This window comes from Pieris napi, chromosome 22, assembly GCF_905475465.1.
Source record: "Pieris napi chromosome 22, ilPieNapi1.2, whole genome shotgun sequence".
NCBI lineage: Eukaryota > Metazoa > Arthropoda > Insecta > Lepidoptera > Pieridae > Pieris > Pieris napi.
The window spans coordinates 3,231,780-3,245,355 of NC_062255.1; the positions used below are offsets into that span (position 1 = coordinate 3,231,780).

The following is a 13,576-nucleotide window of genomic DNA, read 5'->3' on the forward strand; positions in this document are numbered from 1 at the left end:
TTCGGTGATCGGACGAGAACCGGTGTATTACAATAGCAAATAGCAAAAGAGTGTCGTTATAACTTTTCGTCTTAATTGTTTCCGTCTAGCCCCCTTCCGCAACGCGCGACAAGGAACTTAGTTCCAAAATGGTACAAAGTTACACTTGCTCAGGCACGCTTATAACATCTCTCAGCCACACTTAAATACACTCTCACGCAACCTATCAAAACAATGACTTACCAAATATAAGTACGATAATTAATACATCACAGAATTGTTTTTTATTTGTGTATCTTAGGATAATTCACAGCTATTAAAAATATATTTAATCTCAAATATTATTTAAATGTAATTGTGTTTTTAAAACTCGTTGTATATTTAATATGTTGAAGACTATTAAGTTTAAATATAAAGGAAAGTGGCTCACAAAGGTATCCTCAAAGAGAAAGCGATCCCAAAGGAGCTTGTTCTATAGAGACGGCGCGACCGTTGAAATCTTTATTACGTGACGTGTTTAATAATATTAATGCTATATCATTACAAATTGTTATTACAATTTAATATTATCATTAATATAATATATAACTAATGACATTTTTTTTTATTTGATATTGAAATGAATTTAGGAAAGAGAAATAAATATTGACGTTGTTATTGATTTTATATTTGAAATTGGAATTCCGGATTATTATTTAAATATTTATTCTTTATTTAAAATATTTTTCTTTTTTATCCTGCCAGCTTTTACTTTGAATCATACATGAATTATTTTTTTATATTCGTATTTCGAATTTTTATTTTAATAAGAATAAATATATTATACTTATTACCTTAATATTCCTGACGATATCATGTATTGCGTAATAGTAAAAAGTATGTATCGATGCCGTTGATACATAGTGAACCATTTAAGGATTAATGTATGTGAGTAACCAGTTGCTGTTACGATAAATTGAACAAAGTGCGGACGTTTTTCGGGCAACCGATACCATACGAATAAGGTTTTGTATGGATGCACCACAGTTTATTGACTGTACTTAGTTGTCCAAAATATCAACAGGTAAGTTAGAAATTACAGAAATTAGTCCATTAACTGCTGCCGTTATTATTTAATTGTGTATATGATAGACTTGTTTTTTACGTGATCTTCAAAAGTTTATATTAACCGTAGAGTATGTTAAAATTTTATTTTAAACAAACAAGACCGTTGTTGTCGAATACATTTTTAGTATTACTAAGTACATAAATAAGTAATAGTAAATTAGAAAAACTATAAACTAAACTGTGTGTAAGAACACAAAGATTTCCTTATAAAGGTCTAACCTATATTTTAACTTGTACACACTACTCACTCATGAGTCATCATGTTTCACTGAATATTCACTACACTGTGACCATCTATCTCTGTCCCACCATACATCCATCTCTTACTCACGCGCAGCCGACGTCACCGGCCAGCCAGCCAATTGACCGGTATACAGCCAACCTTCAGTTTTTCTTTATTTATAACTCGCTTCGCCTGTGTAAGTTATGCTTCGTTTGTAACGTAATAGTGACTGTAACGAAGTATTTAAAATGTCAATGTCAATAGACGGAATGTACAGTCTATAATTAAATAAATAAGATTATTATATATACAGACTAATTCAATTTCTTAATTAATCGGATGGTTCAACGATCCAAATTGAGAAGTTACGTGTCATAGAATATATGATATGGTCTGTGGTTATTTTATCCTGAAATAGCAGTAATATATTAGACTGATAAACAGCGTGAAAATACCTAAATCATGCCACACGTTCATTTATCGAGGACAAATTTTGACATATCGACAGCTGATAAAACTAGTACCAGTCGCTATCTTACAAGTACTGCCCGTGCAAGTAGGTGTGAACGAAACACAGTTCGGTTTAATGAACGCCTAGCAATGGCGGCGGCGCTCGCCCCGCGCGGCGCACAGTCGGCCCCGAGCTTCACGCGGCGCGCGCGCAACCCATGCTAGTGAAAGGCCGCATGACTCACACCAGACATGAACGAGTACGCCGAATTCGATTGGAGGGTGCACCAAATGCAGAACGAGCGTCTCTGTGACGTATCCAGGAAAAGACTCACCGACGGAGACAGACAACGCGCCCTTGACGGCCTCAAAGAAGCCGTCGACTCGAGCCTTAACCTCGCGTTGCGCGATAAAAGCCGATGCCAAGACGACCACTTTTTGCGGCGGTTCCTCTATGCCAGCAAGTTCGACGTTCAGCAGAGTTTCGAGTTACTAGTCCGTTACCATCAATATCGTCGGGAGCACCCTGAACTGTGGGCGCCGGCGGACGGGGGCGTGCTCCGAGCCCTCGCCGACGGCCTACCAGGCGTGCTTGCACAACGTGACCGGAGGGGGCGCTGTGTTCTACTTATGTTTGCCTCGAACTGGACACCCCACGCTTGTCCGTTAGTGTCCGTTTTTAGGGCGCTGTTACTAACATTGGAACGCACTCTTGTCGAGACACAAAACCAAGCAAACGGATACGTTATGATTGTTGATTGGACCGAGTTTACATTCAAACAATCGTGTAGTTTACAAGCAAAGACTCTGAAAATGATGATTGATTGTCTTCAGGACTGCCTGCCGGTGCGCTTCAAAAGTATCCATTTTATCGGACAGCCTTGGTACGTGGAGACCGCATTGGCCGTTGTGAAACCTTACCTGAAAGCAAAGACGAGAGAACGGATAGTGCTTCATGGCAACAATTTGTCGACTCTGCACGACTCTTTACCGCTGGATATACTCCCAGCGGAATTGGGAGGTGAAGGACCTTCCTACAACTCGGAGGTATGGTTGCAACAATTCTGCAGATTCGAGAACATAGACACGCCACCTGCTCAAGTGTCGACGAAGGTGGCTAAAGATAAAGAACTTCCAGCGGCAAAAGTGGACAAAGCGTATAAGCAAAAGGACAATGGGAACTTTTCAAACGGCAATGAAAAAAGTGCAAAGTCAGAATTACTACGCGATAAAGATTGATCACACAAAGATCGCATCACTACTTGGTTCCAGTGGACAGTTGTGCATTGGGGCGTGTCGCCCCATATTGGTGCTACGCGTGCCTTTTGTGATATGAAGTGTTATATTTAACGAGTTTAGCTATTAAGAGGATGTTTTTATGCTTATATTCGGTATTGTGCGATTACTTGACGTGTTCAAATTAATTATTGGCGTCGCTTCACGGTCGTTAAAGATGTGAGTCAAGCGAAATAGTCTGTACATGGACTCATCCCTGTGCAGCTAACGGTTACGAGCTCTCAATACGCCTCGTGTGTGCGTCTATATGAACTCTAAGATAGATAGTTTAAGATCTATTTATTTATGCGCTAATCGGTGACAATCTCATGTTTGATAGCATGCTTATGTTGTGAGGCTTTCGCATTTATTATTATAAGTTATGGAATAGTCATATGGAGTACATGATTGACAGTATTAGATTTTGTCCGTTGGTTGGTATCGAAGCTCTCTCATAGACTTCCCGTCCATTGTAGTCCGTAGAATTTAATAGGGCTGTCAAAACGAGCCAAATTGTTTCCTATTATCTTTGTATACCCAAGATACTCATTGTGATGTCTTATTGTTAATATTGAAGCAATAAACTTTTTAACTGTACTCTGAATTTTATTGGTATAGATTTCGTAATATTTCAAAATGGCTGTCTCAAGCCATTAATGTTAGTACGTGTTTTTAAAGCGTTGATAGGTTAAATAAAAATCGATATACTCATGGTATGTAAAACATAAAACTGGTTAATCGATTAAGTGTAATAAAGAAACATGAAACAAAACTTTCGCAAAATTGAGGATAAAAATTAAGATGATTCTTCCACGTGGGCGTGGATTTCGGGTGTTTTAGCAAGATTGTTTGACCTTTTCAATAATATAGGTCATTTTATTAATATAAGACACTTAAAACTCTTCTATGAATCACTAATTTTGTAATCTATATATATAAAAATGAAACCCGTTTTCCGTTGTTACGATATAACATGAAAACGGCTTGACCGATTTGGCCAATTCTTTTTTTATAATATTCTTTGAAGTACGAGGATGGTTCTTACGGAGAGAAAAATTAAAAAAATTGAGTGAAAAAGTTTTAAAACAACACTTTTCTATATTCCCATACATAATATTCGTAATAGTACTTAAAAGTCAATTTGAACTTTAATACTATATCATAAAGTTCAAGTGTTAGTGGAGGGGTTCCGGGAAGGTAAATTTTTATTTTTTGACATAATGTATTTGTTGTCTTATCAACTTTTTTTTTTATTTTACTATTGTTCCGAATAGCAGAATAAGTATTTAATAAAATAAAGAATCGACTGTTAGGCGGTACGATGTTCGCCAGGCCAGCTAGTATTTTATATTTATTGACAAACCCTTTTTAAAAATTCCTTCGCTTGTTTTTGTACCTACCTATTGCGTCTATACAACGGAAGCGCCTGGTTTGAATAATATGTAAGAATATATCTGTTGAGGCTTAGACTATACAGTGTTTAATTTCCTGTAGAAAAATGGCTTAATTAAAATGCCTATAACACAGAGAGAGCAAAGGTCTCACGCTCTTGCTTATAATATACATATTTTTTTTAAACAGAAGACAAACGGGCAGGAGGCTCACTAGTTGTTAAGTGATATCCATAGAAACTCATTGCCAGAGGCGTTACCGGCCTTTTAAGAATTTGTACGCTCTTTTCTTGAAGGACCCTAAGAATTGGAAATAATACATCAGTGGGCATCCACATGATGGTGGTACGCGCCAACCGTCAGTTGTGGTGACGTCGAGGTGATACGGGTGGAATTTCGTAATCTGCCTCGATGTGTAATGAAATTGTTTGTTGAAATTTGGCTTATATATCCTAGCTACTTTCAGTACCGTCGACCGGAACCCCTTCACGGGTAAAGGCCTCCTCCAGCTTTTTCCAACTGACTCTGTCAATTGCTCTCTTTCTCCATTCCTGCTACCGCTTCTATTTCTTCTATCCACCTTTTTATGCGGTGCCCTCTTCTCCTTCTTCCCCTTGGTCCTTTCCATACAGCCTGGCGATTCTGTAACTCACTTTTCGAACTCACACAGTGGTTTTCGCAGTGGCGATCGCGCTCAAATCAGTCGTAAAGCAGTCATTTTACGATTAAGCATTCTGATGAGCAATAAACTACAAGCTCCCTCCTTATGCTCCTTAAGCTGTGTGAGTTCGAAAAGTGAGTTACAGAATCGCAAGGCTGTTGTCTTTTTTTTTTATTGATAGAGCTTGCCAACGTTTGGCACACTGATACATTGGTATAAACTAACTCAAAATACAATTTTTAATGTGACAAGCACTTAAAGGCAAACATGACATACATTTAGAGGTCATACAAATATCAATCAAAACAATTATTTAAAAAAAAGACAATTACTAATCAAAAAAAATATTGGTTGTTTGTAAAGTAGGTATACGATCGAGATGTTTACGTGATAACGTCTTATTGGTGATATAAGTTTTTGGGAAGTAAGGAATTAATGAAGATAACAATTTTTTCAAATTTTAAATTACATCTATCGTTTTATTCACACTTTTGATGATAAATTTCGGGTGTAAAATGACAAGTTTACTTATTCGACTATGATATACATTTTTCTTCATACATTCACGGAATGACTGGCAGCGCTCGAGATGAGACGGGAGATCGGTCCGTCTCTCTCTCGTTATACCTGCGATCGCGCTCGTGAGGTTTTGGTGTGACACAAGTTTCTGAACATGTCACCCGACTAAAACGATTTTAAAGACGTTATCACGTCAAAAAATTAAAATTACAAAAAACTAAACAAAAATCGCTTTTAAAGTGTTCAATATGTTCCATTAAATAATATCTACAAATCTCAATAACTGTATAGTGATGTTAACACTCAGTTGTAGGAAAACTGGATTTATTAGGAATTAAGGTATTTCAAATGGTTTTTGCGTTAGCTAAATCCTTCGATTTCCTGGTTTAGGCATTAATTGCACATTTCTTGCTAATCATCCTAATAGTAACTATAATAATAATAATAATAATAATAATAATAATAATAATAATAATCTTTATTGACATATTTGTAATTACAGAAATCCTATGAAGACTCTGACACCTAAACTAGGCTTTAGTGCCTGTATCTCAGGAGTCAGTGGCTTCTCCCAATATAATTCGTAACAAGTGTCAAGAGAGCTTATTCAAAATTTTTACAAGACAATACTTTTTATAGACATTTGTAAATTCCAGATATTACATCTAATTATCTTCTTACACATAATATACTTAAACAAAAATAACATATATTAAAAAAAAAAAAAAAATGTTTCAGTATAAATTACAATGAATATAATAGGTAATAAAATAGGTACATACACATAAAATACTAAAATACATAAATATACATAATACATAAATATACATAATTATACATTTTACATATGGGTATATGTAACACTAGTATAAATATATAAATTATACACATAATTAATGAATCAAAATAACTAAAATATTATTATAGCATGTTAGTTAAATAGATCTTCTGTTTCCTCATAATTTAAGGACAAAAGCCAAGTCTTAACAATTGATTTGCAGTCATGTAGTGAAAGAGGGTAGAAATTTAATTTTTTGTTTATTTTATTATATAGAAAGACTGAGAGATATGCTCGTTGTCGCCTTGCGAAGGTAGTACGGAATTTTGCTGTGGGGAGTACATTTGGTATACAGCGTTTGTTACTGCAAACCTCTGGGTTATAAGGGGTATGGACATGTTGTTTGGCTATTATATTAAAGACGAATAACTGTCTAACACTGAGGAGCTCACACTGTTTATATAAAAGTGTGGTTGAAAATCTGTAGGGTTTGAAAGTCATTACTTTTAGTAAAGATCTGTGGGCTCTTTCAAGCTGAATTAGATGTGACTTGCACGCTCCACCCCACACGCTCACGCAGTATCCAATAACCGATTTTACTAAGGCAAAGTAAACAGTGCGGAGTAGTTCAAATTCCGCGGCATAACGTAATTTTTTGAATGTCCAGATTAGTTTTCGCGTGCGTGCCGTTATAATCTCAATGTGAGGAAGCCAGCTCAATTTATTATCTAATTCGATACCGAGGTATTTAATGGTATTGGATTTTGTTATATTAATGCAAGTACAATTGCGCTCAGAGACACATATGTGTATTTTAAGATTAATATCAGTCATATGGGAATTAATAGTTTGGAACTGAATATACGAAGTTTTAGAAATATTTAAAGTAAGTAAATTTTCCCTGAGCCATCTAGCCACCTTCTGCAGTCCGCTTTCGGCAATATTTTGTATCTCGGTCCAGGTGTCCCCATAAAAAACTATAGCCGTATCATCGGCATAGGTAAACAACCTGCAACTAGTTAGGGACATATTACATAGGTCGTTTATGTAAATAAGAAAAAGACTTGGACCAAGAATACTGCCCTGCGGAACTCCAAAGGTTACATTTGCGTCGGAACTAATATAATTATTAATCTTAACCCTTTGCACCCGACCACTAAGGAAATCTTTAAAAATAAGCAGGGCTGAGTCTCTTATTCCAATTCGCTCCAATTTGTCCACAAGTATAGGTATTGAGACGGTATCAAATGCCTTGGCAAGATCGAGGAAGACACCAAGGCACTTTTGTTTCCTGTCAAGTTTTTCTGTGACAAACTCAATCAAGCTACCCACAGCGTCTTCTGTTGACATACCCATTCTGAAACCAAATTGTGAGCTGGACAGAATATTGTACCGATTTAAAAACTGTATTAACCTCACGTTAAGCATCTTTTCTAGGATTTTTGATAGTGCTGTAAGCACAGAAATCGGTCTGTAGTTTGCAACACAATCCCGTGCCCCACCCTTGTGAACAGGAGTAATGAGAGACCTTTTAAAGACTTTTGGAAAGCAGCCTTCCCTAAAACATGTCTGAAACAAGATAGTAAGCGGCGATACAATGACATGTCTTACCATTTTTAGAAATCGAGCTGGTATAGAGTCCCAACCAGTGGCACAATCATTTTTTAAGCTTAAGATGAGAGATTCCACCTCAACCTCATCTGGTGGCATTAGTACGAAGGAGTTAGTCAAGCAATTAGATCTTGTACATATGTAGTTATACTTACACCCTGTAAGTTTTTCAGTTAGCTCTCTACCAACATTAGAAAAATAACTATTTATGTCCTCAACCGCATCCAATGCGTTACAATTCCTAATTAACTCATCGGCAGAAGATTTTTTACTTGAACTATCGGTGACATATTTTATTGCAGCCCAGGTTTCTTTATTTGATTTTGCACTTTTTAATAAGAATTTATCGTGTTCGCGCTTCAATTTTCTAAGTAATGAGCAACAAAAATTCCTGTACCTTTTATAGGTTATTTTAAGAATTTCATTTTGGGGGTCCCTTTTTAAATTAAGATGCAGTTTATCCCGGTGACGGATACAGCGAAGTAGGCCCGGAGTCATCCAGGGCTTAAGAGATTTTTTGCGCCTGGGTACACGGACTTTTTCAGTGTTAGCTTTAATAGCAGATGACAGAATTTCAACAAATCGAGTCGCAGCAGACTCGGCGTCTTGCTTGTTAGTCATAAAAGTAAAATCAGCCAATTCAACATATTTTATAGCTTCACTAAAATTTACTCTTTCAACAATGGAAGGGCACTGAGTATTAGTCCGTTTACTGTTAAGGGATAGATTTATTAGAATAGAGTCGTGATCAGTTACGGTGGAATTTATAACTATAACACTAGTTTGTAAAACAGTTTTAACCATTACATGATCGAGACAATTGCTTAATCGTGTTGGATATGTGTGGCCTGGCAGAAAACCCAATTCGCTGGTTAAATTTAAGTAAGAGTTACTGTTTCTGTCACCGTTTCCAGGTTTTATATCGATATTTATATCACCTATTAAAAATATATTCTTAGATTTTATAGATTTAACAATATCATTCAAAGCATTCAAAAAGCGCTCAGTGTAGTAAAAGGATGGTGATCTATAAATAGCTAAAAGTACAATATCTGGTACTATTTTAGCTAGCAGAAAGTTAGCATCTTTAGGATTAGGTTCTTCAATTTCGCAATTTATATTTTGTTTAGCATAAATTATAATACCGTCATTTTGATTTAAGCATTTTTTTGTGAAATAAGAATTATAATCCTTGAGACTGGGTATGGGTTTATTATCGTTTAACCAGCATTCAGTTAAAATTATTATATCTGGATCAAAGTACAGACGAGCTATATGGGCCAAGAATGCATCAATATTTTTGTAAACGCTACGGATATTTTGTGTTATAATTTTTAGGGAGTTTCCTGATTTTTTAACTAAATCATTACAATTATTTATATCACAACTGTAGGCAGTTGCCACTGTTATATTATCAATATCATTATTTATATTATCAATAAATCTAGCCATTTGTAAAATATTAAGCTTTTTGTCGCAGCTACTCGTGTCTGAGAAATGCTGACATTTTTACAAAGATAAGATCTCGATTTCAACATGATCACTAGACTAAGAATGTATAATTTTTTAGTTATGTAAAATACAATACAATGAACAGAGTATAAGTATGTATATAAAGTAAAACAATAATATAATATATAAAAAAATAAAATAATATCTATAAAAACAATAATTAAGTGCCGGATTTTCACAAACAGGAAAGTTATCGTAGGCCGGCGGAGTTTCCTGGGGGCCTCAAAAAGTCATTGTTTTAGACGAAGTTTATTTAAATCACCCTCACTATCAATTCTAATATGCCGTTTACCTTCATCTTGTCTCAGGTAGGTTCTTCCAAATGAGGTCCAGCAGAATTTATATCCATTTTCCTGAGCAAATGCACGAGCCAGATAATTTAATCGTTTTCCGCAGGGTGATAGACATTCTGAAATAAAAAATGGCTTTGCTGGTCCTTCCAAACTTAAGTGTGCCGTGTTCAATTTGTTAGCAGAATTCATTTTGTTAAATTTGCGTGCCTTTTCAATAATACCATCTTTCAATATAACGCTGCCCAATTCCACAATAATTGCTCCATGTCCAGTTTTACTTTTTGTACGATAAATATCCTTAATATCCTGTTTCTGTATGGGAAAATCAATAACATCTGCAGCTTTTGAAGCAATTTTACATAAACTATCCTTATTTTCACCGGTAATCTTAGGAATATTTCTTAGTTCAAGTTTAGTTGAGGCAGACGTTCGTTCCAGCGACTCGATTTTCTTTTCAAGCTGATCAATATACAGACGATCTTCATTCCTCTGTTTTTCCAACTTCTCGTATTTAGCTTTCATATCTTCGTACTGCTTAGAGACAAAAGCAATGGAGTCTTTTATTTCTGTATTTTGTGTCAAGATTTCTCTCATGGAGGATTGCAAGGAGGTGAATTTACTTTCATTTTGAGAGTTTGCTTTAGCAAGCATATCCTTAATTTCGGTTATGAATTTTTTAATATAGGACTCATCCTGCTTGCGCCTCATAGTTACATTGCTTCGCTCCTCATTAGATAAATCTGGCGCGGAGCCCGAGAAAGAAGCTTTCGGCGCGTTCAACCTAGCTTCCTTTAAGTCTTCGGGAGTGGGGGTGCTGGGAGGTGTGCGCTTAAGAGGCATATTTCTGACAAAAGATGACACCAGAGTACACGAAAAAAATAAACTTGGACCAGCCCCCTATAAATTTCCGCTACCCGCTATCGCTTATGAATTACGGCAACTTACAAAGCTTGCGTATCGATGATGCGCGCAGACGGAGCGTACAACTTAAGCTGTCTCACAAGTGTTGTCCCGTTCGCACAGATGCACTTACTGCAACGCAACTCATGCGCTCCTGGTACACACCTTAATTTATTCGCACGGAATTTATTTTTAATTTGATTTTTAAGTTATAAAACAAATAGAATGCACACGTCTAAACGCTTCCGCGGTCCAGGGGGGAGAGCCAAAACTACTACTTGAAACTATGGTTTCCCTTTTACACTATTAGCATGATTAGTATTTCCTAAACATTTATGTAACGTACATAAGATAAGGGTTATCGCTTTGTATCGATTGTATGAAAAACTACAGAACAGATAAAACTGTGTTATCTCTGGCAGATAAGAATGTATTTTCCCCCTAAGCAATACTCGTTTCCCCTAACCATATTTAGGCATTTATTTTGACGTTATTGAGCAGTGTAGCCCTTGTTCGTACGATTCTCATCCCTTCCTTGCGATTCTGTAACTCACTTTTCGAACTCACACAACGGTTTTCACAGCGGCATATCGGCAGCGGATATGGAGGGAGCTCGTAGTTTATTGTTCATCAGAATGCCAAATCGTAAAATGACTGCTTTACCACTGATTTGAGCGCGACCGCCGCTGTGAAAACCGCTGTGTGAGTTCGAAAAGAGAGTTACAGAATCGCAAGGCTGATCATAGGTTCGAGCCCCGGCTGTGCACCAATGGACTTTCTATGAGCGCATTTAACACTCGGTCGTACGGTGTTCGAATCGTGAAACAGGCAGAGACGGAAATACAGAGAAGTGTGTCAGAAAGTAGACTTGTCAACTCATAGACTATAGAATCGATTTTAAACAGCTTCAGCCCAGACCGGATGTAGAGTTTAAGAGGATTTAAGGTAAAACAGGGATAGAAGATATCAATTTACCCGACCCTGCTTTATCTGGTCAGCTTTACTCCTTCTTCGTCGTGTTATATGGATAAAACTACAAAACGATTTATTTCCAACATACAAATATACAGTATTTACAATTAAACGTACAATGTAATAATAATAATAAAATAAGTAGAAAATTGAAACAAATTTTATAAGTTTTGACAGTGTACCTACCATAAATGCTGGCTTTTCCACGCTGTATTGCGATACTTATTCGTTGAGCGAGGAAAGCAACGGATCGGGGTCTGTTAATATCTACGCACCAACTTAAATGTTTAATTAGCGCACTTGAACCCCACGGCCCAAGAGCCTACTCCAAAGGAAACAAAATGGAAGTTGGAGGATATCCCTTATATTTGAGCTGTTTTTCGCCTGAATAAAACTTGTGTGTAAAATTTGCATTTAGACGATAAGTAGGCATTTAATATTCACCTCTATATCAAACTTACCAAACCTTTTCTAGCCAAAGCCATGAATACATTGACGTTTATCTATTGTTTTACAAATTGTTTATGATCGCGAATGGCTCCATATGATGCGCTTTAGACAATGGCTAGTAAAGTACAATGAGCGTTTTAACTAGGGCTGGCGATAATATATAGATTTGCTTGTCTATATTACGGATAGACTATTTTTTTTAGTATTAGACCATTTTTTTTGTTTTGTTTACTAAGACCGAATTGTTACTAACTCCAGTTCGACTTAGGGTCCTTTAAGTGTGTACCAATTCTTAAAAGTGAGTGTCCATGGGCATATCTCACTTAACATCAGGTGTAGCATCCAGCCCGTTTGCCTGTTACATAAAAATTTACATAAACGTCAATTTATGTAAAAATAAACAACCATAATTTTATTTCAAAAACCTGTAACTCTAGTAACCTTTTATGTCTGAGCCTTAGATTTTAGGTCTGAGTTCAGATTCAGTGAACAGCCTTCTGTGTCTGACACTTGTTGACTTTTTGGATTCAAGGTATGCCGGTTTCACGATGTTTTCCTTCACCGTACGAGGGAGTGTTAAATGGGCACATAAAAAATCAATAGGCTTGGATCGAACCTACGACCTCAGGGATGAGCACACTGAAGGCAATAGGCAAACACTGCTCATAATTTATTTTCAGGTCGTATTCTATCCCAAGTTTTATAGTTAGAGTATTGGATGAATTCTAGAAAGTTTCACGAAGAAAATTAACAAATTTTACTCCAAAAAGTATATACTACTATGTATATTTATTTGAATAAGGAATCATAAATGGACTGCGCAGGAGCACAATTTAATATTCGAATGTTTTATGCAACAGTCGGTATGTACTTATATTACGTATTGTGCCTTATTGTACATGTTGTGACAACCCTACGTCCCCAAGTGAGTCACGAGGCTCGTTTCCGTCGTCCCTCGCAACGGAAGAACTATAGTCACCTTATATTTTAATCCAAAAACGTGTAATGAATCGATTTGATGTAATTTAACACTATTTCGCCTGACTTGTACGGTTTTGAAGGATCCTTTTACTAACGGTTCTTATTACTTTTGTTACTCTGCATACGTATAAAGACTAACCTCTTTATTCATAAAAAACTAAAGTACTCTTTCGTCTCTTTCTATCAAATCTATTACGCTGTGATGGAAAGAGACAGATCTATTTACAACGGTATGCAAGGAAATATGATTCCCGCCAAATAACAGATGCGCAGTTGTTTTGTTTTTCTTCCATTAAACTTAAGCGCGAACTTCGTCTATATATTAACACTTTTGGCTTAATCCTCTAATTAAGTATAGTTAGTATATCCTCAATATGTATTTTAATAGTACAAGTTCATAGACCGTGTTCTTATCTTAAGTAATAAAAGTGATTTATATATGGGCCGGTACTAAAAATAGCGTTAGACCACCAA

General features: G+C 36.2%; 1 protein-coding gene across 1 annotated transcript; it reads left to right on the forward strand.

Annotated features, from left to right (window-relative positions):
* Positions 1 to 1,923: 1,923 nt before the first annotated feature.
* Positions 1,924 to 3,631, forward strand: LOC125060871 (clavesin-2-like). Its single transcript, XM_047665981.1, has one exon. It carries the CDS (start codon positions 2,012 to 2,014, stop codon positions 2,996 to 2,998), a length of 987 nt encoding a protein of 328 aa, XP_047521937.1. The 5' UTR covers positions 1,924 to 2,011; the 3' UTR covers positions 2,999 to 3,631.
* The last annotated feature ends 9,945 nt before the right edge of the window (positions 3,632 to 13,576 follow it).